Here is a 26,941-nt window from a genome sequence, read left to right as displayed (position 1 = left end):
GTGAATGGAGCACACACTGACCAACCCTCACACTCTGTAGCAAGCCACATACACTCAACGTGGAAGCCACATAATGCATACGATGTTCTTTTTAAAAGATAGAACAATGATCCCTTACAAACAGCTTACGTGTGTCTGCACATTTCCCACATGACTCCTTCGTAACTGAGAGGATGTTTTTGTGACGTTGACAAGCGTTTATAAACAGTAAACAATATTCTCACTATTAACTCTGGAACTACCGGATTAAAAATATCTTTGCTTTTGAAAATAACCACTTTTTTTCGTTATTTTGTGTATTTATTGCAAAATTAGAACTGCTTACAAACAGAATGTTAAACAGTTCTTAGCAAAATATAGTACAGTAAAGTCAGTAAGGCGTGTACAGTAACCAGCTGTGTTTAAGTAGACTACACGAAACATGTTTGGTATGAAGCAGCAATAACCTCAGTTTTTCACTCTTGTAAAAAAAAAATCATATTACATATCGCATGAATTAAAGTGCTCAAAATATCACAAAACTATGCCTGGACATTACTATTGAAATTAGTAGTTATTTCATCATTCCTATGGAATCAAACTATGATTCTATAACAGCTGATATGTTGCTGTTGCCATAGTGATAACATCGTACATTCATCTCGGTGGAGGAGCAGCATTAGTTCAAGTCTGCAGGCTGAGTCACAGCGGTCACGGCCGTCTGCATCCTTCGACTGTTCAGTATGGCGTGAATGCTGAGTGTGAGCTGTGGAGGGATATCATTGAACCATGAGAAGGGCTATACTTACACATAAATACATACACACACAGGCATGGGATGATGATTCATGATATTACCCCAATAATCATCAAAATATGATGAAAAAGCTTAAAACGGCACTGAAACATAATATCTTTACTGGCTTTATATTTTGTTCATTATGTTCATTCCATCACAGATAAGACACTAATAATGAAATCTTAAATAACATGATCTTAATCATGATAAATAAATATATATATTTTTTTATATGCTGTACTACAGACTACATTTTTGACCCTGATGGAAAGTTTGACAGCTTTTTCAAGTCACTCGTGAAGATATTTAAGATTATCCCCATAATGGAGAATTTGCCACCATCAACTTATTGCATTTTATATAGCAATCGGCAATAATATCCTATATCGTCCCATTAAATCCCTAAAACACACACACTCGCATGTAAAAATCCCTTACTGTTTGTTGCTGTGCAAGAGTGTCTCGATAAAAGGCTCGTCTGCGTTGCAGCTCCTTCTCATCAGCTGCTTTCCAGGTCCCGGCTTTGGACTTAATCACAGCCTCAGGCAGATAAGGATGCTTTTGCCGCTGTAATATAAATAAATGGTTAGATGACATAATAAATACTTAATTGTTTCCTTGGGCTTGTGCTATACACAGCTGCAATCAACAGTAATACATTACATACAAAGACAACAATACAAGAAAAGATGCATATAATATTGCATACATACTGCAATGAATTTAAACAACTCTGAAGAAATAAAATTGTAATTTCCACGTCCTCGAGCAATTCAATGTGAGCATTATTTAATTGTGCTCAGAATGAAAACCACGAGTAGGAGGGGGGAGAGTCGCCTCAGACCTGAGTGACTATGGAATACTGCTCAACGCTAAAACACAAACCTTTTATAAGATCTGACAAGCGTTTCTGTCTTGGTGTCATAAGGCAGGGGCAGTTTCATATCAAGAGCCATTTTAAATATTCTTGTCAATCAATGTGCCACATCAACATTAACCTAAGTTTAATTATGACATCACAATGTAATCCCCCGCCTGTTATTTTAGTCCATCCATGTAGCCAACGAGCATAGCAACATAAAAAACGTTATATAAATTTATGAAATCACGGTACAAAACGGCTGGCATCCTTATGAAAACATCCACATCAATCCTTCCAAACCACTGATATTGTTGAGTCTTCATGAAATGCAGGTGTGGGAACAATCAACCTACTGCAAATAAGAAAGCACATAGTCTGGCATGTTGATGAGACGGCAGGTCAACATGTCCAGTCTGCTGCACACTGATGGAGAGTTACCGCTGGTGAAGCACCGCGGGCCGATGGAGGCACGCACGCTCAAGGCTGCCTGAAACTACTATCACGTGTCTGTGTATCATGTATGTTCACGTCAGGCTTCTCTTCATGGTTGGATGTGTGATGATAAGCTACTTTGTGAGAACGGGTTGTTTTCTGATTGATATTCTCTATATTATATATTTACTCAGTAATAAAAAAAAACTTTAACAACATCACACACATATATATATATGCACACACACACACACACGCACACACACATATATACACACACACACACACGCACATATAAACATATATTAAATTGTCAACTGTCAGGAGATTTTTTCACTTGTATAAGTATTAACTTTCTTACTTCTTACTATTCCACAATATGTAATGATATTTCCATATAAAAATTATACATATTTTGACAGTATTATTGTGTAATAAAGTAGGGCCACTGATAATTATTTTCATTGATTGATTTTTCTCTCTTAATTAATTAAGAGCCTCATCACAATTTTCTGAAGCTATAAAATCGTAGATAATGCTAACAATTGAAAAGCTGGAAGTAGAAAATGTAGCCATGATTGTTTGACCTCAGGAAGGACAATGTAACCTGTAAGACCCGTATAGAAGAAGGGTTTCTATGTTGTCTTTGTGTATTCCTGTGTAACCACAGCGGTTTCTATGACTATCAGACCCGTCTAGTGAGTCTCTGTGATGAGAGCTCAGCCTGGCAGGGAATCACACACAAACACACCAAAGCTGACTCTCCTCCTTTGATCTGTTGTAGTTTCAATAGTAGCTGGCTTTACTCTGACCAGACTCGACTTTTACATTTAAAAAACATATTCTAGGTGTCAGACATGACCTTGAATTCCTTTTGTAAGATGTTTTCATTGCTGTTAAAAATGCAGGCTAATATTAAATCTTCCATTCACCACATTATTCTTCGACCTTAATGTGACTCACCAGTTGTAACATGTAGTCCTCCATCGTTTGAGACGTTATCCTCTGCATCGACAGGAAGGCCATCGACACATTTGCTCTGCTTTTGTTCAGCAGTTCCTGCAACAACATTTTTGGAATTTAATCTGTCATATAAAACACAAACCATCACCAGAAGCAGTTCAAAGAAAACTGTTAGGAAAATCATATTTATGTTTACCATTAGCTGTTCATTGGTCTTCGTAGTCAAGTTGTTCTGGTTGGCGCTGGCTGGAGGGTTGGACGACTGGAAGACATCACACATGCTCAGCACTTAGTTCAAATGTAAAACACTGTAAAGACAGAGGTCGTGATAATTGCTGCTCTGCAGTGAACGGCTCCTTACCTCGGCCTCATACTCGGCCCAGGCATCTTTGCGTTCTGCCTCACTGAGTTCCTCCTCTTGTTTATGGTCCAGCAGAGATTCATGCTCGTGGAAAGACACTATCTGGTCTTTACAAGTTTGAAGAAGCTGTGCCAGGACCGTATCCTGAGGAATAGACACACAAATTCAACGTGTAAGCCGATGTCAGCTATGTACAGTATCTGCATGGCATCAAGGAACCTGAGAATGAAGTCACCTTTGGCATAACCGGGGTGGTTCTTTTGCTTTTCTTAGAGTTTGGGTCGTCCAGCATGTCTGGCTCGAATGTGTAAAGTTCAGTCAGTTCAATGAGGGTGAAATGCCTTTCAATCTGCTGCTGATCCACCACTCGATAAGACAGAGACTGCTTGGTCACCTGGCGATCATAGATCTTCTCTTCCATGGTGCCCTAGAGATGAAAATGACTGCAGCGATAAACAGGACTGAAAGGTTTATATGTCCAGCAAAAATACAGCAGCTCCAGGAAATCCATGTCCATTACACTTTCTTTTTATAGACCACAAACAATATATATATGCAGTTTTTATTAAGAAACAAAAGTATAGATTGTGGGAAAGTCAGAACATATTAACATAAAAGTAGGTAGCAGGTATCGTCTTATGAATCCTCAAATATATACAGTAAAGTACAGCTCAAACCACACAATGCTTCACTATAGTTCTGTTCAATTGGTTATTTATTAGACAAGAGACGATAGCTGTAGTCGTGGCGACATCGTGACTTTGTATGCATCACATGCATCAAGTGGGTCATTTATTAAAGCTTAGTTTAAAGCTTTTCATGAATGAGGAGCGGTGAGCTTACCTGAGCCAAGAAGCGGTACACAAACACATGTTTCAGCTGACCGAAGCGGTACACCCGGTAAATGCTCTGTATGTCATACGAGGGATTCCAGGAGGCGTCGAAGATGATGACCCTGTTGGCAGCAACCAGGTTGATGCCGAGTGAGCCGGCTCTCGTTGAGATGAGAAACAATCGGGCGCTAAAAGTAAGAAAAGAAACTGTCATGACAACGAAACATTCTCTCCAGATCTGATTTCAATACAATCGATACAGAAAGGTTAAAATCCCGTAACAGTCAGGATAGTCTGTACCGAGCATTGGCCACATCGTTGAACCCATCGGCCCACTTCTTCCTTAACATCGCGTTGGTGGAACCATCGAGGCGGTAATAGTCGACGTTTTTAATCCAGCTGCCCGCTGAGAAAAAGCACAGAAGTCAATAGTAAAGCACGGTCAAGGAGGATATTTATATTAGATATTTTCTTTGCCACAAACAGAATACCTTGGAATGATGATCTTGCATGGTGAGAAGCCTTGAGGAAATCCTCAATGAGGTCTAATGAGATCAACGACTGACTGAACACAAGCCTAAAAGTGCAGAAAGTGGATACGGCGAGATGTGAGGACCATTCAGCGCATCGATAGACCACTTACCATTTTGTAAGTGTTAAGATTCGCTTCAGATTAAACGAGAACCTTACACTTTATCGTCGAGGTCTTCGGCCATTCTGAGGATCTCAAACAAGAGCACCATCTTCCCAGAGTGCTCCAGGATGTTGGCGTCCCTTTCAGACAGCAGATTCTTGAACCAGTGTTGATGGGGACTCTGAGACCTGGAGCTGATGGTTGCTTTCTCTCCTAATCAGGATATGAACAGGACAAACTGTATTAGTGTGGGAACTAAAGCGTTGGAGTCTTAGTGACTCATGGAGGTTTAATACCTTCCACTGGAGCGCCTGTGGAAACGCCAGCAACAGCTGCTGCACTGCTGTCATCGTTATTCCCTTCTTTTCTGTCATTCACTCTCAGTTCACTAAATCAGGTGGAGAAAGAGTATATAAATACAATTAGTACTCATCCTCCTCCTCATGCATCATCTAGACAATACCTACTCGTTTCCTTTAATTAAGGGCGTGCATTATTGACCTGACTGAACATGGCAACTCAGATTCTAGCTATTTTCATAAACTACTAGATGCGCCACTAGACGTTTTAATGAGAAACAATGAGCTGATAATCATTTGTTGAAGGAATCAGAGTGTGATTATTGACATCTTACCTCTCATTGGTTTCTTCACTTCTCAGCAGAGCTCCTGCTTTGATTTTATTCTTTTCAAAATATCCCTGTTGTGAAAATCCAGTGAAGTGTTAAGTAACATTTTAAACACGTAACATTGTTTGTGATTCTTTTTTTTTTATTATTTACCTTGTTTTCTTTGCTGATGTAGGAGAGCTGAAGGCACCAGGGATGAGTCCAGATCCGGCCGAGCACCTGAAAGTCCTTGAACAGGTTGGTTCCGGTCTTCATCTTTGCTCCGTTAGTCACAGAGCCCATACCTGAAAAACCAACGGGGGTATTTTTCTGATGGTCGACCATCTGGGAAACCCTCACATTTAAAAGAAATCTCTACATTTCTTTAGGGTACACTCACACACATAAAGGTTGATCGTGGTGAATTTCCATTATAGAAATAATTATATATCATCACGAGTCATTTGAAAAAGCTGTCTAACTCTCTATCATGGGGTGAGTGAAAAATAGAGTATGATGTTAAAAATACAGGATACAAAAATACTTCTTGAAAAATGTATGGATCCTTTATGGTTTATGATGATTTTTCAATGGATGTTCACTAAAGAAAGATGTGTTGCATTAAAAATATTGGTTTCTTAACTAAATATAAAGTGTTACCAGTATGTTTTAGTTGCCATTTTAAGAGTTTTAAGCATATTTTGATGATTATCGGGATAATATCGTGAATCCGTTATTTTGGCCAGGCTAATCCTGACATGAAATGTTCATATCGTCCAATATCTAGGTACAACATGAATGACTTGAACTCCCTTTTCTTATCTGCTGATTATGATCATATCTCAGCCTCTGATGATTAAGTGAGTTGAATGTAGGTGAGTTATGATATAAATAAATGTTTCATATCTACCAGGTTCAACTGGACAATAATGGATCATTGAAACAAGAGAAAACTTGGGTCAAAAATGTAAAACAATCATTTTCACTGGATCATGTGATCATAAAGGTTCTCTCTAAGGATCCAGAGCATTAATAAAGCAAGTATTCTCCATGTAAAGGTGTAGCGGAGTAATATGTGCCTGAGCAGAGAAGGAAGGCTGTGCTGTGACCTGAACTCCTCTGTGTGTTGTTCCCTTGTATTGCATGTTAGTGAGCGTGCCTCGCTGGCTCTGAACTGTGCTCACACGGCAGTCACAGCTGATAACATCGCCTCGATTCACTGCATCGCGAGGCGTAACGCCCAGCCTCCAGTCCCGCCTCAGGTCAACACTGTTAGCTGTTTGCACTGTTTAGCTGCTAGCACCTTTAGCTGCTAGAGACCGGCTCAGCTGTCAAGTTGAGAACCGCGTGGAGGCGATTTCATATTGAGCATTTATGGTTAAACTAGAGCTCTGGAAAAACAAATACTATATTATGAATTGAAATTCTGCTAAGGGTGAATCACAACAAACTTAATTGCCGTGATTTCTAGCTAATTACTGAACGTAAACATTCCTTCCAGTAAAAATGTGAAGACGGATTCTTACCAGTGACGTGGTCCAGGTAGTAGCGATACAGCTTGTATTGTTGTGGGGAAATCCTCACTGACAGCACGTACTCATGTTTGGGAGGCAGAAACTGAGTCAACTCGGAGTAATCTCTTCTCTGGGAACCAAGAGGAACACGGTGTCGTGAGGGCTGGAAGATGAAAGCAAGCTGTGCAGCGTGTGATACACAGACAGATAGTTTTTACCTGCACACATCCCACCAACATGGCATGAAGGACATGCGCTCGCTTCTTCATGATTCGGACGTCTCTGGACGTGGAGTCAGCACACTGGCCGTTCTGAATGGGGTTGATGAAGCGGTTTCGGAACTCACCCAGCGAGCCCAGGAGATTACTCTTGATGAAGTTGACCATGCAGTGGTCTGTGGGAACAAAATACAGCGTATCAATATTAGGGGTGGGAATCTTTTGATTCATTATTCAACTTTGATTCTTAGGACATTCAGGATCTCGTCCAGTCGGCTGTGTGCTAGTAAAGGAAGCGTGGTGGTTATGGAGAGCAGAGTAAAGTGTGCATAAGATTGTGGAGTTTTAGATTTGAAAACGTTATATGAACTGATTGCAATAATGCAAACACACAAAGGCAGTGTTAAACTGGTATTTGGTGTGATTTAGAAGAAAGACAGGAAGGAGGGAAGATAAGAATCTCCTATCTTCCTACATGAATCAATTTCCCCCACTCCTAATCAATATGAAGGGTTTCTGTCAAAGCATAACACTTGCACCTCAATTTAAGGTCATCAGTGACGTCTGACTTTTCTGTTTTTTAAATATTTACAATGAATGGGTAATGTATGTCAAGTTGTACTTCATTCTGTGTGAGTACTCAAAAAAATGTGATTATATTCAACATCCTTTCAAGCAACGTCTGATCTCACGGCCACATTTAATATGCCGTCGTGGTGCAGACTCACACTCGTTCAGATTGTTTTGCAGTGGTGTGCCGGTCAGCACCACCCTTCGTTGGGTCTTGATGGCATTCATAGCTTTGGAGATATTGGATGATTCGTTGCGAAGGATGTGTCCCTCGTCACAAACCACAAAGTCTGGACCTGAAAAAAAAAAAAAAATGAAGCAGAGAAAGCAGCTGGAGATCAAATCAGTGTCAATGAACAAAGCAATGACTCATAACACAAATGCAATAATGGCATGCCTGTACCTGGATCCACCAGTATGCTCTTTAACTCTTTCTTGCACTCCTCATTCTGAATTTTCTTGGCGAGTGACATGATGCGGTACATCTCGTATCCCATGATCATAACGCCTCCGTGTCTCTGCCACCTCTGCAGAGCCCGGATTCGTTCTGGAGGATGCTTTATCGTAGCCAGCTCTGATACCTGCAACATAATTGTGCATCTGAACATTAACCACACATGAACAAGTGAGTTCACACAAGTGGAAGGTGTGAAGCATCTCAACATTAAGGACTGCCCATTTATTAGACGTGTAACGATTATGAATCGTGATTCTTACTTATGATTAATGTTTTAAACGTTTAAGACACTCTCTCTCCCCTGCCAGCATGTAGCCTATTGAAAAATGTTCAAAATAACTGAGCATTACATTTTTGTATTCAGCATAAAATATTATGCAGGACTTTTTTCACCTTTCAGAAGAATACAGATAGTCTCACTGGCATTATTGCATGTTTATTTCATGGATATAGAAGTTTGGTTACAAGTTACAGAATCAAATCGTTCAAAAAGAAAAGAAAAATTGTCCTTGAATCGAAACGCCAATGTAGAAGAAAATGTGTTACCTTACAATTCTTATTTGTATCTCATACTAATATTCCTTTCTCTCGGAACATCAAATGTCCTGCTGAGCTGTATTCATTGTATTTAACCCTTGCCATGTTGATGAAAAGACCCTTTGATCTGTCCCCCTTCCTGGACCATCTCCGAAACACCTTCATCTCACATACTTGATCAAGGCCTTCATGAATGGCCCCTGTCACTTCCCCCGAGGGAAGTCACACCTTTATGTTGTCTCAGGACGTCGCTTCCTCTTGGGAGAGACGCGTATTGAATCTATGTAAATCCACTGTTTAGACCTGCCCCTTTGGTTCTGTGTAGAAAGTTGTCCCTCACCTCACATATTTTAGAATGGACTGTGTGGCAACGCGACATTGCCCTTTCTCCACTGTCAGTGATTAAACCTCATTTGAACCAGCCACAGAATTGGACCTGAAGAGTTTTTCTTCCACACCAACTACTGTGTCGTTAATCGAATCGAACTGAAGCCAAAGATTCACACCCCTATCATCATTTATGATTTTGCTTACGTTTACTTGATCGTGTCCCATGTCGCTTTGCCATTTCTTGAACTCGCTGACCCAGTTGAGGATGGTGTTGAGTGGACACACGACCAGGGCCGTTCTGAATCTCAGATTCTCTGACAGCAGCACCGTGTGGAGGAAAGTAACCATCTGTAAAAGAACACAGCTATGAATATGAAGCATAGACAGCTGACCACAGTCAGTAAGATGGAGATGTACACACACACTTTGTGATTTTTTAACAAGCAATATCTAAAGTGTCTTTAAAATGTTGTGTGTATTAATTTGTCTCGGATAAATTAAGGTCAGCAAGAACGTTGGAGGTGAATATGTGTTGACCTGCAGAGTCTTGCCCAGGCCCATGCAGTGTGCCAGTATACAGCCAGATCCAGGAGAAGAGTTGGCCTTCTTCACAGACTCACAACAGCTGTCCCAAATAAACTGGACCCCTAATAGAGAATAAAGAGAACATGTCTGAACACAAAAACGGGATTCTACTGTGAAAAATACACAGATAAAGAGGCTTTGATACCCATAACATTCTTTTTTGATTGATCAGTAAGAAATTGTTTCAGCTGTTCTTGGAGATTGTGAATTCAGACTCATTGGTATGAACTAATGCCGTTACTGACATCAACATGCCTGTGTAAGATAGTAAAGCATTGTCCTCATCGCTGTGAATGAAAAGAAACCATCAACTAACCGTCCACCTGGTGAGGCTTCAGTCTCGTCACCAGGTTCCTGTGCACCTGAAGATGAGGTTCCTTGGTCTCTGGATCCTGATCCAGCACCAGCTTGGTGGTGATGGGACACGGGACATCCTCTGGAACAATTACCTGGAAAACAATCAGTCAGCATGTCTTCTGTTTGGTCCCTTCTGAAAGCCCCAATCGTGTACCTCGCTGACTGTCATTAATCGACAGGGATGGAGCATCTAATGCTGCAGAAATGGTATTAAATGACTGTAAATATCCACAGTGTAGTTCACACTGATGTGTATGCGGTACCTCTCTTCTGTCCTCCATCTGTGAATCCCTGTCTGCCAAACGTTGGCATCTCTCCTGCTCCTCTCTGAGCGCTTCCTGGGTCTCTGTACGGAGGTTCTCATCTTCAATGATTTTGCGGATCTTCTTGCGTCCTTTGGGGGTTCCTAAACCGTCGCTGTTCTCCTCGCCTGCTTCATCCTCCTTATCACTCTGCTCAAACACACAACGGTCCAACATGCGATGTGGCCAATTACACGATACAGATGAAAAATAAACCACTTAGTTATAACAACAGACGCTACCTTATCACTGGAGTCAGACAACCAAATACAGGGCACAGGTTTCTTCAGCTCGTAGCTGCGGGGCGCCTCCTTCACTTTACTGGATAATCTGGAGCTAAAAAAGGGAGAGATTCAGATATGATAGTTATATGATTATAAGTAATTAACTAAGTACATGTTACACACTGAAGCTGTCCATACTGCTCTTGAAACACTTTAAACCTATCAGACACATTAGCAGGAAACAAATAAAATATCTAATAATAATATAATCTAATAATTCAAATTTGAACAAGATTCCCAATTTCATATTAGATACATTTAAATGATGTGCAAAGGCTGTTTTATTGAAAGGCATATATATATATATATATATATATATATATATATATATATATATATATATATATATATATATATATATATATATATATATATATATATATATCGTATATTATATATATCGTATATTATATATATCGTATATTATATATATATATATATATATATATATATATATATATATATATATATATATATATCATATATTATATATGCTCTATTTTTTACTTGCCTACCATAAATCATTAAAAAAAACCATCACTTGTGACGATATGTACAATTATTCCAATAATGGAAATTCACCATGATTTCTAACTCATCGCTATCCAAGGAATCGTCCCAACACTATTTCAAACCCACCCTCACCTGGTCTGGTGTGACCAGCGGTAAACGGTGGCTAACCTCAGTGACCTTGTAACCCTCCCCCTACTGTAACCGTGGTTACTGTTTTTGATGTCATCAATGTACCTTTTGTGTCCGTCTTCACCGGCCTCGTCCTCCGACTGACTCAGCTCCTCGCTCATGCCGGCGTCCCCCGGCTCCGACTCATTACTGTCACCTTCACTTTCACTGTCAGCTTCACAGAAATGCAAACCAAGACATTAGAGCACGTTAGGCAGTTCCTGTTGTCAGCTTCGTTTCTAAGGTTTGACGTGACCTTACAGCTCAGGTGTTTGCTGCTGGCTCTTTTCTTCTGCATCCCTCCTTCACGCTCTGCTACAGACTTTACACTTGATCCCTCATCCAAGGTCAGTTTGTGGCGTAGAAGATGGTGCCTGGAGTTTGGCCCATCGGACGAGTGAGATGATCCTGAAGACAAGTCGTCCTCTGCAGCAGAGACATATTCTATCATTGCCCTCCTTTTATAACCCTGCATTTAGAAAACCTGAACTTGACCTTTTACCAGGTGCCCAGGTTTTCTTTTCCTGTGCACAAATGAGAAGCTAAAATGTGCTACTTTTAAATGAATCACTTACCGTTTTCATCCGTTTCATTCTCCTGATTTCCTTGTTTGACCTCCTTTTCACCCTCCGACTCAGATTCATCCTCCTGCGTCTCCTCATCCGAAGACATATCATCGTCCGAGGAGTAGTTGGCTTTGATTTGGGCCAATAGCATTTTCTTAGCGATTCTTTCAGAAGTAGAAAAGAAGGAGAAGGCACCTGAAATTCATTTCATGATCAGCAACACTGTCTTCAGCTGGATATAGAATTTACACTTCAATATTTAATGAAAATCACTCAAGCGGTGGTTATGTGGCCGTGTGTTATAATTCTGATAAGATATATTTAGTGACCTTTGTTCAATCCATATATTGTCAATAATACTCTAAACTGATGTGCCAGTATAAAGCACACATTAAAATGAACTGTCACAACACTGGAAGATATACATCTAAAATAATAGCAGAAAAAAGAAAAACGATAGAGACGTTTTTTAAGAGAAAGAATTTATTACAAGTATTCTTCACAGAAAAAGAAAAACAGTATATTCTCCTTTGGGGAAGAGGGACGGATACTTTCAATGTATTTCCTATTGTTTTTTGAGTCTGAAACAGACACTTAGTGTGAAAATAAAAGTGACATTGAGCTAGTCCACCCAGTTAAAGAGCTACAGGCTTGTTGAACACAAACAGAGCGGACTTGAGGGCAACGTGCTCCTCAGGTCCTACCAGCCTATTATTATTGTAACATTTGGGACACAAACACCAAATTACAGTCTATACATTAATATTTACTAAGAATGAAACATAACCCAACGTCTTATAACCCTTTTTTACTCCAGTGGAGCAAAAAGTTTCAAAAATGAGGAAATTCTGCACATAATCTGAAAAACGTAAAAACTTTATGGTTGTAATACCATATTGTGTTTTGACCACTCAGTACATGCAAATAATTACCCTCTTCAGCCTCTTCTACATCTACCCGTGTCCGGCACGCATTTCCCAAGATGGGGCTGACATGTCACATGAATTACACATGATACCAGAGTCAAACACCTTACATGATCTGGCTCGAGCTCGTCTACGCTGGTCAATCGTCCGTCCTGCATTCACCGTTTCTCACCGAGCGACGCGCACGGTCCAGTCCTGATCTCGTCAACGCAGGACAGTGGAGACAGGAATACTGCCGTGCTCACCCATGTTAAACCCAATGTCCAATGAGACTTTATGGTCAAAGATGTATTGCAGTACAGCAATGCTCGATGTCAGTAGCAATAACATGCCTCGGATCTCACTTGTCATGCTTCAATTGGGACAAGCGACGAAAAAAAAAAAAAAAAAAAATACACTGAAGCCACACATGAACACTGGTAACCGCACGCTGCGTGGATTTCAATGGAATAACAAAAGTACTTTTAATGTTTTAGCCCACTAACCACACACAATGTAAACATTACATTTCTGCTGACCATTTTTCGAACGATAAAATTGTGCCATCACTACAGCTGAAAACAGACTTCTGAAGAAAAACGGAGGCTAAAACATCCCACATTAAAGCGTTTGTTGTCTAACAGCATTGCATTCACTGCTGTGCTGTCAGAAAATCCGACCTGGAAAAAACATGAGAAACAAACATGGATGTCATTAAAAGGCACAATGTGAATTTGGTCGGTTTTTGCATAATAGATGTTGTTTCACAGCCCACTCTCAATCCTCAGATATACAACGGCACATTGACATTTGAAAGCACTGACCCGGAAAGCTTTTTAAACACAAATTGTTTTTATCCGCATTACTTGAGAAAAACGCGACAGCTGGTTCCCGGGTAGGCAGGGTTTAAGCCTCCGCAAGTTTGAATATGGTAAAGAATGAATTCCTTGGTTCTGAAAGCTAACGTATGCTTTAGAAAATGGTCAGCAGTAATGTATACTCTGTGTATAGAAAGTGGGGTAAACAAACTAAAGCACTGGTGCAGGTTTCAATAAACACCACTGAGCAACAGGACAGCTACAGCCGTCACAGCCCAAATATTTGGAATGGGCCTAATATAATCTGGTCATCGAGTTCATTTGGGGAAACAGCACCTGGCTCTCCCGATAACAACTTCTTTTAAAAACAATTGACAGTCAATGAAGCCAGTAATGCACTGTCCAAATTATTTTACGCTCCAAAATAATTCAGTGGCACAAAGCAGCACTCAAGGCATTCAGTGAGTGTCATAATAAGGACTGTAAATGACTTTTGATTAAGCAGAAGAAAGGTTTTTAAATGTCATTCCTCCATGCTTTGAGCATGGATTCATTATAATAATTAATAGATGCTCCATGATGGTGCCCATTCTTTCCAATTACAGCTGCTTACTGGCTATACACCACACAAACACACAACTGTGGCTCTCCCAACTTACCACACATGAATGGCAAAAAAAAAAAAAAAGCTTTTCGTTACTTTTTTAGCACTAATGAACAAATGGAAATATACAAAAAAGTCATTTTTGAATGCGTCTGACAGTAGATTTTCTTCATTGTTTTAAGACTCCATCTTTGTAGCGTTATGCACGGGAAGAGTCTTTCTAGGTTAAGGTGCATCACATGACCTCCAATTTCAACACTTAAATCTCGCCAAAACTCTGCAGCATCCCACAGGGCTTGGCCTTGAGCAGCATTAACATTTCATCAGATAACACAGACTGTGTGCATGGCCCTAAAATATGCCTTTGTAATCTAAGAGAGCCAAACTGCCAGAGAAACAACCGTCTCTGAAAAATCTCTTATCTATGTACTATAGCATGTTTCACACATATGCAAAAGTACATGTTCCCAAGCCCAAACTGCACTTTGTGGCTGCTTTTTAAATACTATAAATGAGGCCATTTACTATAACACCAAATAATACAGACATCCCATAAGGTCAGTGCTGCATAGTGATGTAAAGGGAATAGTAGCAGCAATGTGATAAAAAACAGTAAATACCCTTCATTGACAGGAAGGAGAAATATTTAGGAGACTCATATCATCTGGTCTTAGAGGTTATTTAGGGAAACAGCAATGTCAATGAACAGAGCCAGTAATACAATGTGTCAGATGCTTGCTCTGAAAAAATGCAATGGTACAAATGAGTTAGTATCTTCCATGTGAACTAGTTTCAAAAGAAGAATACAAAGAATATATACCAAGAGTATTATGTTACAACAGAAGGTACTATTTATCATGGTAACCATGTGTAAATACCAGAGCCTTGATGTTGACGCCTGAGATGCACGACTGCAAAGCACCATTTCACAATCAAATAAGGAATGTCAATTGAAATGCAATCTACTGCGTTCGGCCGTGAGGGACGGCGTGGAGCACGATTCGCTATGATGAAACTTGAAATCAGTCAAAAGAAAATGTAACAATTGTTGATGGTGTTTGGTTGAGACTTTGGGTGTTTATTACCAGAAACATTTTCTAGGCTTACAAATTCTCAACTTTTGTGTCAGTTCTAAATCTGGAGATGCACAGGTTTTCATTCCATCATCATCACAGTCTTTTTCCAGCAATAACTCAGACAAATAATGTCTCAACACTGCCATCAAATACAAAACCATGAAAACGCAGTCATAAGTGAAAGCTCAAGTCATGTGTGGTAGAAGAACTACTAAATACATTCAGTGTCCAGAAATAACAAGGGAACAGGAGGGAGTTTTTTTGTGCGTAAAATAAGTCAAACGCTGAATAGCATAAATATAAATTGCATTTACAGAGCCAGGTACATTATCTCAGATATCTTAGACAATTATTTTGCTATTTTATTATAAATAGGGCAAAATAAAATCATCACACGATAACTGACCATGTATGGTTCATTTTATAGCATTACATTAAAATATATTTTAAGGTGAAGCATAACTTTTAGACGTGCTTAAGACGTTTTGGTTGATTGAAAAAAAAAAAGCCTTCATATTTTTCTTTTTGAAATGTAAATGTGTGCAGATAGTCTGTAAGTCATGTTTAAAGCTTTATACTTCACCGCTAAATAACAAAAAAGCTAAAGTTCTGCTCAATGGAGGACAACAGTTCTTTCTATATCATGTAAGGAGAAAAGGAAGTTAAAAAACTTTCTGAATATGTTGAAATATTGGAATTGAAAACAGGTTGAGCTGTAAGGCAGAATACGTTTCATTCAGGGTTTAAATGCGTGCTCAGGCCTTTTCAACTGCACGGTTTCCCTTTTATATCAGCATGTTATGCCTGGGAGTATTACAAGTATGGTGAAAGATTTAAAATAAATAAATAAAATCTTTAGGTAAAGGTATCTCTAGCAATTACATGTATACTGGCTTATACACAAAATCAAACAAAAGCATCATCTGTGTGGTGTGTCAAAGCAAAACAATTCATGTCAGAACAACAGCACATAGACAAGCAGAGTAGGTTGCTCATCATTCACAAGCCTGCTGTAGGCAGGTTGGGTCTCAGTGTATCATACTGTGGGACGTCTAAGTAACAGTGAACCCCTAGAATGTGTATTTGATTGCCGGGGCTCTGCTGCAGCTACGTTTTGGTCTTGTTTGAATAGATCGCAACGGAGTTTTGATGACATGGGTGTTGGTAGGTTTTACACAGAGTTTGGGATTCACAGTTACCTTTCCTCCACATCTAGGGTGCTTTACAAACTCTACATCCAGGCTTTTTGAACCATACCTATTTTCTGGATCATCATCATCATCATCATCTTCTGCTGCCCACGAGGGCCCAGAGTGCTCGTCGTCTCCTACAAAAACAAAAAAATATATATATATAAACATTAATTGCTTTGTTGTTTCAGCAGAGACATAACGAGTAAACCGTTGACTTTTCACAGAAACAAAAGGACAAGTGGAACTAATACCATAACAGCAATTACTATATGACAGTAGGGAACAAATCACACAAATGTGTATCTTTACCCATTAACGTCACCCCGAGGTCTGAACCAAAGTCCACCCTCAGCACAATATAACAGAAAAAACAGTTGGCAAGATGAACCCGCAGCCAATTTCATGACACCTACAGTATCTAGGAAAATAGCAATCTGGCTTGGGGCAATTAATTTAATGAATTCACTGTTCATCAGACCACACATGTTACAAGATAGACTGTTAATGTACATATATAATAATAATAAATACAAGACTTACCTGATGATTGGTGAAATGTGGTGGCCCCCAGTAAGGTCACATTTTCAGTGATCGGCTTCATCTTCTGATCACTTCCTTCACTCCCGGAGTCATCATCATCTTCATCATCACCACCACCATCATCATCTTCACTTGACGAGGATGAAGACTCCATTGCTTTCGGACCAGATTTAGCCTTAGACTTCCCAGGCTGCATGCGACCCTGCTTTCTAGTCACACTGTCATCCTCTCTTTTGATGAGATGAGACTTCCCTCTTGGCCTCAACGTATTCAAGTGTTTCATTTTCTTCTGCGAGTCTTGATCGTCTCCAGAGGAATCTAACCCACGTTCCCTTCGAGATTTTGCTCTTCTGCCACTTGAGTCGGACTCAGGAGAACGATCCAGCATCTTGCGTTTGTGACGCATCTTCTCCGGTGAGATGGGGGTGTTCTTTGTGAGCCAAAAGAAACATTTCTTGGCCACCTTAGTTGACGCTTTCCCACCGTTCTCATCACTCTGGGCTTCATCAGAGCTTTGTGTCACAGCTGCTCGCTCAAGCAGAGCTGCGGGGACTTCATCCGAGTCGGAGTCGTCTCTCGTTCTGCTCACACTTTGTTCTTCAGTATTTTTGGCTGGTACTGCGCTGGATGTTTCCTCGGGTTCAGAGTCACTGTCACTATCTACTACTGAACAAGACAATTTGACCTTGACATCACTTGGTCGACGCAGCGGTGTTGTCTTCACACGAGGAGAGCGTCTATTGCCTTGTTCCTCTTCTGCGTGTAGAGATGCACTAGAGTTGCTCATCTTGCTGTCCGGTATAGCACCAGCAATACCCGTCTCTTCAGCTTCTGACACATCCTTTCCCTCCAACTCTTTATCATTCATGCAGATGTCCTTCTTCACAGGGGCAGATGATGACCCCTGCTCCAATGGTACAGGTGTAAGTTTTACTACCAGTTTTTTAGTCATGTTGATTGTGCTTTCAGAAGGCTTCATGCAGGTCTTTTGTGCCCTCTGTCTGGCTTTCTGTGACTCTGAATCCATGTTCTCCCCAGGGCAGGCATGTGCAGTTCTCCCATCCGTGAAGCCCTTGGAGTCAGAATCATAATCTTCCAAATGTTCAGCTGCCAATTTATCCAAGTCACTCAAGCACATTTTATCAGGGATATCTGGATCTGTGTCTGCATCTATTACAGGTTGTGCATCAAAGTCATCACTAAAGAACTTTTCCCAACAGTTCATGACATCCAAGTCACTGAATTCTTCCTTCAGGCTGTCCTCGAGTGCTGCAAGTGATCTTCGCAAACCTTTAACCACCGACAAAAAAGAGTTCAGGTACAGACGGCGGACAGAAGGTGCTTGTTGGTTCTTTGTCACGGTATGAATGAAATTGACAAATGTCCGGTTTAAGATGTTTGTTGAGTCCACTAAATGTTTGGCCTTCTTGGTCACTTCCTTGGATATCTGTAGTGTGTTATAGTTGAACACCACATTACCATCCATACCAGTGTGATCCCATTTATCCAAGGGAATGTTTTGTGGCAAGTGTGGCAACATGTTGTAAAGTTCGGCTTTCTCGGGCTCTACTCGGTTCTTCCTGCGCTGCTGATACCACTGATGCTCCATGTTCTCCAGGACACTGTCACAGGCCATCACCAGGTCAAAAAGGGGCTCTGGGCTACACACATAGCAGTACCATTTGCTTTCCAAGATCCCAGACAGCTCCTTCCTCCCTAAGTTCCTTAGAATACACTTCTTGCAGAAGGCATTACTGCAGAAGTCACAACAGATCAAGTTGCCTCCTTCAGCACACCATCTGAAGAGAAGAGAGAATATTCATGATAAAGCCGAGTACAAAGGAAGTTAGTTGAATATTAAATACAACAAATCCTACCTGCACTGCTCATCCATTCCATCGCCATCCTTACTGATGTCGTCACTTGAGTAATACTTGTAGCAAGACTGACAAAAACAAAACATTTAAAAGGAAGAGTTACAGACAGCTTGGACAAAAAGTATAATAGAAACATGCAAGGATCTTTCATAAACACAAAATACTCATTGTATCATAAATATGTAAATTGCTATGAATATTCTTGTTAGCAATGATTCAATATTTCTTATTTTGAAATATTACCTTCAAATACATATTTCAACATGTTTTTCTTAAGATGTAATGCTTTTCAGTAATATCTAATATCTGACTGAAAACAACAAAATTCAACGACACACTCAAAATGAAACTGCTTAAAGTGCACATCCAAATTCTCGGGGGGCTCCAGGATCACTTTAGTTTAAAAAATAGACATAAAATTCATCTCTTATACACCCTGTATTACTGTGGATAATAAAGCGTGTCAGTACATTTGGATTCAGAAAACTGGTACAATATTTATGTTTCATTAATCACTCATGATGAGGGTGTTTTTAACAGTTTCATATAGTTGTATGTCTCACATTTATGTAATCAGAAAGAACTTAAAAACGTAAAACTTTATTGTATTCATCATAGATAGTACACATGAAATTTGACCCCTGTATCTAACCTATCCAGAGCATTAGGAGGAGTGGGCTGCTGTGGGGAGCCAGTTCACACCGTACCCCATGTTTATATCTGAACAGTGAAGTATTAACATGACAAATTATGAACTGATCTATGGAACATGAATGGGGGATTGGTCAAGCATATTTCTGTATGATATCCTAGGATTCTGAAGAGATGAACATTTTTCTAAATACTGACTTAAAGTGGCGACGGATAACTTTTCCATGTGTAGCCACCATGAGCTGCCGCTGACAATGTGGGCGGCAATAAAGAGTTTGCTCTCTTGGTTCAGACTATGGAGCCTCTGTGTTATTCTTTTACATTTATAATTCATTATGAATGCATTTCATGAGATAATAAGGTATTATGTTGAATACAAACTTAAAGAAGAGGCCAGAGCTAAATAACATAACTATATTGGTACAAACATTTACCCGCCAGTGTGGTGGATGGCCTACTGAGATTTATCGACCCTACATTTTGTGCTTGGCAGGTGTTCGAACTATAAGTATAGGCGCCACTCAAGCGCTATCCTCTTAATTTGTGCCATAAACCGAGCCTTCATTTCCCAAGGAGATCGCAACCCGAGGCAGACAGAATTGCCTTGTGAAAGCGAGGCTAATCGGAAACCAATCTATTCATTATTCCACGTTGTGCAAACAATATTTACTTCACAATGCTTAGTCAAAACAAATATTTGCCCACTGCCACTTTAACGGTCACAGAAAATCAAGGATTTGTTCCTGACATTAATGAGCACTCACCTTGCAAATAAGTACTTTCAGAACTGGATGTCGAAAGAAGGAATCTCTCTGGAAGTGGTTAACTTGTCGGCCACATGCAGTGCAACTGACGATTTCCATGTGTTCCCCTCCTATGAAAAGGACACCACTGTGATTAGCAACACAATGCTAATAAGAACGGCTTGATATGTTGTTTAACAAGGTGTGAGAGGTCCTGTTCAATCTCTACTTGAATTCTCCACATATGTAAGATCTTCAGAAACAAGACCACTGGTTATGATACAACAACTTGCTGTAAGCAGTGCAGGGCGGGAGTGAAGCACTGGGAGTATTTTTTTTTTTTTTTTTTTTGAAGACAAAGTATCCAGCGATCTCTCTTACAACAAGATGATGATCAGACCACATTTAGACACAAAGTGAAGTGAATTTTCAGCTCATTTTGAACACTGGAGTGGTTTTTCAGTCAGTGTATCTTTTGTCCACAAGCAATCAATAAATGAAAACCCCAACAAGTGGCTTCTTTTGTTTCATTTGAAGAAATGGCTGCATAAGTAATCATGTTATGTTATCATTTGCAGACATGCATAATTGCACCGTTTACAGTTACATTTGCACTGTTTTATTGTTGTTTTTACTTATGTCTCACATGCTGCCTTTTTAAATTACTTTGTTCTTATACTTTTATACTATATCTATTTGTTTATACTTGGATGTTACATTGTTGGCATTCTGTAGACAAAAGAAGAATTTCTTTGTAATGGGAAACACGTTTCTTTACTGCGCATATGACAATAAACTTATTATAATATGATGTACAATGTTACGAAATCATCAAGTAGCAACTGACCTCGCCTCCTCGAAAACTCTTTCCGCAGTACCCCTGATTTCCGGCTGCGAAACTCAGGACCCCTGAAGTCATCTCTCCCATTATCAACAGGTTCAGGCCTCACCAGTACAGTGCCTGTGTAAACGAAACATACCACCATCAAATCAAAAATATCCCATCATTATCAAATATGTCATTATAAACTAAACCTGGGGACAGTCCTAAAGACTTCTTACACAGATAGTAAAGGGCAAATACCACATTTCTAATGTAGTATTTTATAACAAAAGTAATATAGTCTTGCAGTCTGCAAATCTATGAGTCAGAGAGTAAAAAGAGGAATTACATTGGGGGAAAGGTTAAGACCTACCTTTTGGTAATCTGGTGATATCAACGTGACCATTTGCGTTGAATGGTAAATCCACATCCTCACTTGCATTTGAGTCCCCAGATTCATCAAGTCCAGAGTGCTTTATGACAACGGATGGTTTTCTGTAATATCAGTGAAACAGGACAAATGTAAGGTCCAGATCTAAGCAACACACCAATCCATTGCATTTATTCTAGTTAAATATACAATACACATTTTCAGCTATGAGCTGCATTAAATATTTGAGCAGTAAATCCAGAATGTTTCATACCATATCTATGCTTGCAGGTATGAAATACCAACTCACCTCCTGGAGTATTTGGTATCCACTCCAGCCTACAAAGCAAAGCACTTCATTAGATTAGTTGTCACTGTTAGCTATGAACAGCAATTGTTATATTTAAACCATCTAAGTAATATCCTAACGGGGGTGTTGCAGCTAGTACTTTGTGCATGCAAACAATTTTATTCTAGATGACTAAAAGTCCTGTGAACTGAATAATAGGACGTATGGATAACTACACACCCCAGACAGTTAGACTACTGTTCAGAGAGCAGAAACTATTTGTTGGGAAGAAGGGCGAAAACAAGGGAGATAAACAAGACTGTCACACTACAAAAATAATTAACACAATGGTGACATGGGAATCTGTTACATTTTAAGCAATGGGTCGCAGCTTTAAAAGACAACATTGCATTTCATTCAGGAAAACTAAAAACATAAAGACAAGTGCAGGGCTTGAAGCAGGAAAAAATCCTGTGCCTGAAATTTTTTTATGCATTGGGGAGAAGAAAATTCTGAACATTTGCAATCTAAATGAATTAATCTGGTGCACTTTGAGAGTAAACCCACATTATAGTTTGAAACAACATTCAAAACACACACAGCCAGTATCACTAAGCATAAAGTCCGCTAGCTTAATGCTAACGTATAATACCTCAGAAATTAGCATCACCAAGGGCGTAACTTTGAGTTGAACATTGGGGTGGTTGAGATTTCCACCTGTGAAGCAGGTGTGTGTATATATATATATATATATATATTCTTTGGCCACCAGCCACTGCGGCAGGTTTGGGTTTACCAGCCCAGATATATAGTTTGTGCCTAAAATAAAGTTGACCGACTCAGAAAATGCATAAAAATGGGTCTTGAACGTGTACAAAATACACATTAAAGTGTGTGCAAGTGTTCTTGTTAGGACTCATGGTCCTTAATTGTCTCTAACTTTAAGTATTTTGTACTGATTACAAATGGGTTTGTAGTGTTTCCCACAGGATCTTTGGAGACTATGGTGGGGGGATTGCGATCCTCTAGGGGGGTCCGGGGGCATGCGCCCCCGGGAGAAAATTTTGAATAATTTCATTTTAATGCATCAATTTGGTGAATTCTGAGAAACAAAATATGACATATCAATTACTGACCAATTTCTTACAAACTGCTGGTACTGATACAAATGTTGACATACTAAATGGGGTTGAGGAGTTTAAGCATTCAAGAAAAGATGAGAACAAAAATGACTAAAACACAATTCGTTTATTATTATTATTATTATTATTATTATTATTATTATTAATAATAATAATAATAATAATAATAATAATAATAATAATAATAATAATAATAAAAGTGGGTGACTATTCCTCAGCCTTCCTTGGTGTTTTGGTTTTGACTGAAGCCTCGTTCACATACGTCGTCACTCGCCCATCTCTGAGAGACAGCTGTCAATTAATGTGAATGTGTTCTAGTGGAATGTGGACCAGGACAGGCGATGTGATGTGGTCGATCGGAGATCAAATTATTTTAACTTTCTGCGATGCGAGTGAAGCGAGTACCAATCACAATGTAGAATAGAGATGATCGACAGTTGCCGTCAACAGAGAGTTCCACAGAGAGTTGTCGCTTGAAGTCGCCGCCGGCGGCAGTGAGTTTTTTTTGCCAGCGAGTAGAATTCAGCGAGAAAGCGAGTGACGGGCGAGTAGCGACGTATGTGAACGGGGCTATACGCGCACGCACTGTCGAACTCGCCGGCTGGGGGGGGGCAACCGTGAGTGGTGGCACTGGAGCCCTAGCAGTAGCTACCTCCTGTTGGGAAGATACTTTTATTCTTTTGCTTTTTTTCGCGTGCTTTCTTCATACCACCGCTGATGCGGGGAGAGACCGGGAGAGACCGGGAGAGACAGTAGAGAAGCGCAGGTCCGCCAAGGTGGGCGAAACCAAATCTCAGAGCGGGAGGGGGCACAGACAAACGTCACTATTTTTTACTGGTAAATTGAGAAAATCTACCACACTGTTGTGATTATAATGCTGAACATTCAATATCAATAACTGTGATATCATATTGGGTGGGTTGTGGTGGCTGGTTTGGATTATTGGGTGGGTTGCAACCCACCCATCCCCCCCATAAATTACGCCTGAAATCTAACAACTGTGGCAGTCGCATTAGTTTGTCTGAATGAAAAGTGTGCAGGGCTGCCTTTGGGCTGATGTTATCAATCGCTCTGGCTACGCTGTCCCGGTCCGAGGTGCCTGGAAACTTAAGGCCCGCCCTACTCTGCTCTGATTGGCTAGAACTCCTTGGTTACCTTGAGTACCATTGGTAGTTGGAACTATCACTTTAAACGACTGGTTACAGTTAAAAAAAAAAAAAAAAAAACACTTCACCAAAATATTGCTACGCCGGATTTCCGGCACCGTGCCGGAGGTCTTCAAGCCCTGCAAGTGTGACCATAAAAATAGGTCATCTGATAGTTGGACCCTCTTTGTAAAGTTGACTTTTTATTTTTTTATAACATCGGCAAGGGATTGGTCTGAAACGGTGTCAAGAAAAGTACTTAATATACTCAAACTGTAATGTAAAATGCATTGAATTTACAAATGGATTCAAGAATTATTAGAACAAATGAATTGAAAACGTAGGCCTGTGCAACCACTGCATTGACAAAACCACTTTGGCTCCTGTGGTAGAAGAAAATGTAAAATACCAATTACATCTGAGAAAAAGCATCACCAAGCAGTGGGGTTTATTGTAGCAAAATAAGAAAACTACCACTGAAAAATAATAATGAATTGCTTTTACTATTGCAATTTCCTATAATTGCTATTAAAATGTTATATTGGTATTTTTGCAATTGCCAATCAATATTATAGTAGTGTACAGTAATAACAGTAACACTAACCGATTCCAGAGATACACTTTAAATATACTGATTCTCCAGTTCAGGGAAGAGTTGCTAGATTGTAAAAATGTTTGATATTTATTTTTGCATAAATACATTTTATAATATCAGGAATTTTAAAAAAATCTTTAAAATAAATAACTTTTTCAGTAAATGAATTGACTAGTCAGAAAAGAATGTTGCATTAATTGATATAACTTTATATTTGTGGGGCAATACACATTTCTGAATGTCAACAAAGGTTACTGGCACCATAGTGTCACCACTGATATATACAAAACATAATGAGGTATATGACAAAACAAATAATATTCAGTTACCACTGTCGCAGCATGACCTGTTGAGATTCCCATAGAACAGTTCCTGTTTGTGAGACCTGAATTCAGAAAACATGACATGTTCAAATTCTTTATGAAGCATGTAAATACAATTACAAGTTGTCAATTATTTGATTAAAAGACAAAAGCTGTACCATCAGCATCTCCTGAAGCTGGTGCTCCATTGATGTCCTCAACAGTAGAATGAGCCAAGTACTCATGCAGTTTGCTGACCAATACATTCAGCTTGTTTGTAGTGGTACTACAGTCAAGAAAAAAAATATTATTGACATTATGATAAACTCAACAGTTAAAAGCGTCTAGCTGGTTAATCATTTAGTTGGTTAAAAGCCTGATTAACACGTTAGCACATGAAGTACTGGGATATGAAAGGTATATATCATGATTAAAAAAGTATTGTTTGAGTTTTCCAGATAATGTGAATGAAACCTGACAACACTGTCCCATTTCAAAGGCTTCTCCAAATGCAACCAAGCACTTTTGACCTACTTTGCAGGACACAACCAAACTCTCAAGTTCTCAGTATCCCAGTTTCACGTGCACATGCGTCAATGTAATCCATCGTATGCTGCAGTGAAACACCACAGCTCATATTGTAAAAATGGGTACTGTGAGTTGTGGTACTTTGTTGATTATTGGAGGCAACTTTCTTGATATAATCTTTTAATATATTTGGTTCAGATATAAAAAACGTAATGCTCTATAGTTTTAAAGCTGCATCTCCTAGGTAAAGGGCTCTGGTCTTCAGTCTACTCAAAAGACCCCTTGATGACGTAATTCTAATTCAACAACACCTCAAACTACAGCGTTAGCGATGACCACAATATTGCAGACTTACTGCAGGTCTGTTGCATTGGTTTTAGCTCGGTGTACATAGCAGGCACCTGTGTGCGTGACATCGTCACGAACTATGCTAGATTACGTTTTTTAGTTATCTTTAATGTCGCAACAGCTGCGAAAATAGCTAGCATTATCGTCATCTCTGAGACGTAAAGAACACACCATTTTTCAAAATTCCAATGGCATTCAACGCTGTTAGCACCTTAACAGTACTTCATTTAAGTCGGTAGCTAGGTTAACCAAACTAGAATTATCGTCGAATTGCTCCAATCAGTTAGCTGCTAGCTGCTACGGCTAGCTAGTTGCTAAGCTAGCTCGCGGTTATACACTCCAGTTCATGTAGATAAGAACATTTCAGTCCGCAGGAATTACCTCAGCGCCGCTGCAGACATATCGCGCAGCAGGCAAACAACCGAAGTCGTTCAAGTCCTTATACTTTCATGATACCAATGTATTCCATTACACTTGGCGCTCATAATCACATCGTTAGCAAAAGCAAAACTAAAGAGAGGCAGGATACTGACAACCAGTGAACCGTCGCTTTTTCTTCCTTTGGTGTTTTGTGACCTACGATGTCACATTAGCGCCGCCTGCTGCCACGGAGTGAGAATCACATCGGCTCAGATATTAGTTTTTAAACACCTGTAGTACAACAGCAGTGTGGAGGATTTAGTGACATCTAGCGGTGAGGTTGCAGATTGCAACTGAACAGTTCTTTAATAAGCAATTATTTGATGTTAATTCTTGCATGTTCTTCTCCATCAGTTCATCATCTCACGCTGTTTCTCATAGTTCAAGCAACATATTTAAGTGACTGCTCTTGTCATTATAACTCATTCTAACCAATTTCTACTCTTATAGCAGGTTACTTTTTCAACATGTGGTACCTTGCAACTCTCTATTAAAGCTACAATCAAGCTTTTATTATACATTTTGCTTCTGACTGCAAGAAACTGCTGATGTTCCTTTTGTCACAAATATCTCCTTTTCCCCCTTAATTCAACACAGAATGTAGACATTCCTTCTTGAATTGCTGATTAAATGCATTTGTATTTTGCTTACCGAAAATAGTGACTTGCAAGCACAGCATAAGAATAAGAGAAAGAAAACCA

General features: G+C 39.6%; 1 protein-coding gene across 1 annotated transcript; it reads right to left on the bottom strand.

Moving 5' to 3' along the window:
- Positions 1-495: 495 nt before the first annotated feature.
- Positions 496-26,358, bottom strand: LOC311025766 (transcriptional regulator ATRX-like). The gene is made up of 35 exons (XM_084028853.1): positions 26,202-26,358; positions 25,124-25,230; positions 24,972-25,027; positions 21,782-21,810; positions 21,475-21,596; positions 21,126-21,239; positions 20,300-20,409; positions 18,885-18,952; positions 17,008-18,806; positions 16,532-16,601; positions 11,881-12,035; positions 11,567-11,731; positions 11,372-11,480; positions 10,583-10,676; positions 10,302-10,490; positions 9,998-10,130; positions 9,634-9,743; positions 9,301-9,444; positions 8,176-8,353; positions 7,931-8,068; positions 7,203-7,378; positions 6,997-7,114; positions 5,645-5,775; positions 5,498-5,562; positions 5,160-5,251; positions 4,920-5,076; positions 4,721-4,806; positions 4,530-4,635; positions 4,240-4,417; positions 3,632-3,823; positions 3,397-3,540; positions 3,232-3,297; positions 3,036-3,131; positions 1,217-1,345; positions 496-745 (listed from the first exon to the last, which is right to left on the bottom strand). The coding sequence occupies exons 1-35, from the start codon at positions 26,219-26,221 to the stop codon at positions 659-661; spliced, it is 5,733 nt and encodes a 1,910-aa protein (XP_083884979.1). The 5' UTR covers positions 26,222-26,358; the 3' UTR covers positions 496-658.
- Between the last annotated feature and the right edge of the window lie 583 nt (positions 26,359-26,941).

Source organism: Eutrigla gurnardus, assembly GCF_963514095.1.
Source record: "Eutrigla gurnardus genome assembly, chromosome: 15".
Lineage (NCBI taxonomy): Eukaryota > Metazoa > Chordata > Actinopteri > Perciformes > Triglidae > Eutrigla > Eutrigla gurnardus.
This window is presented reverse-complemented; position numbering and strand designations above follow the sequence as displayed.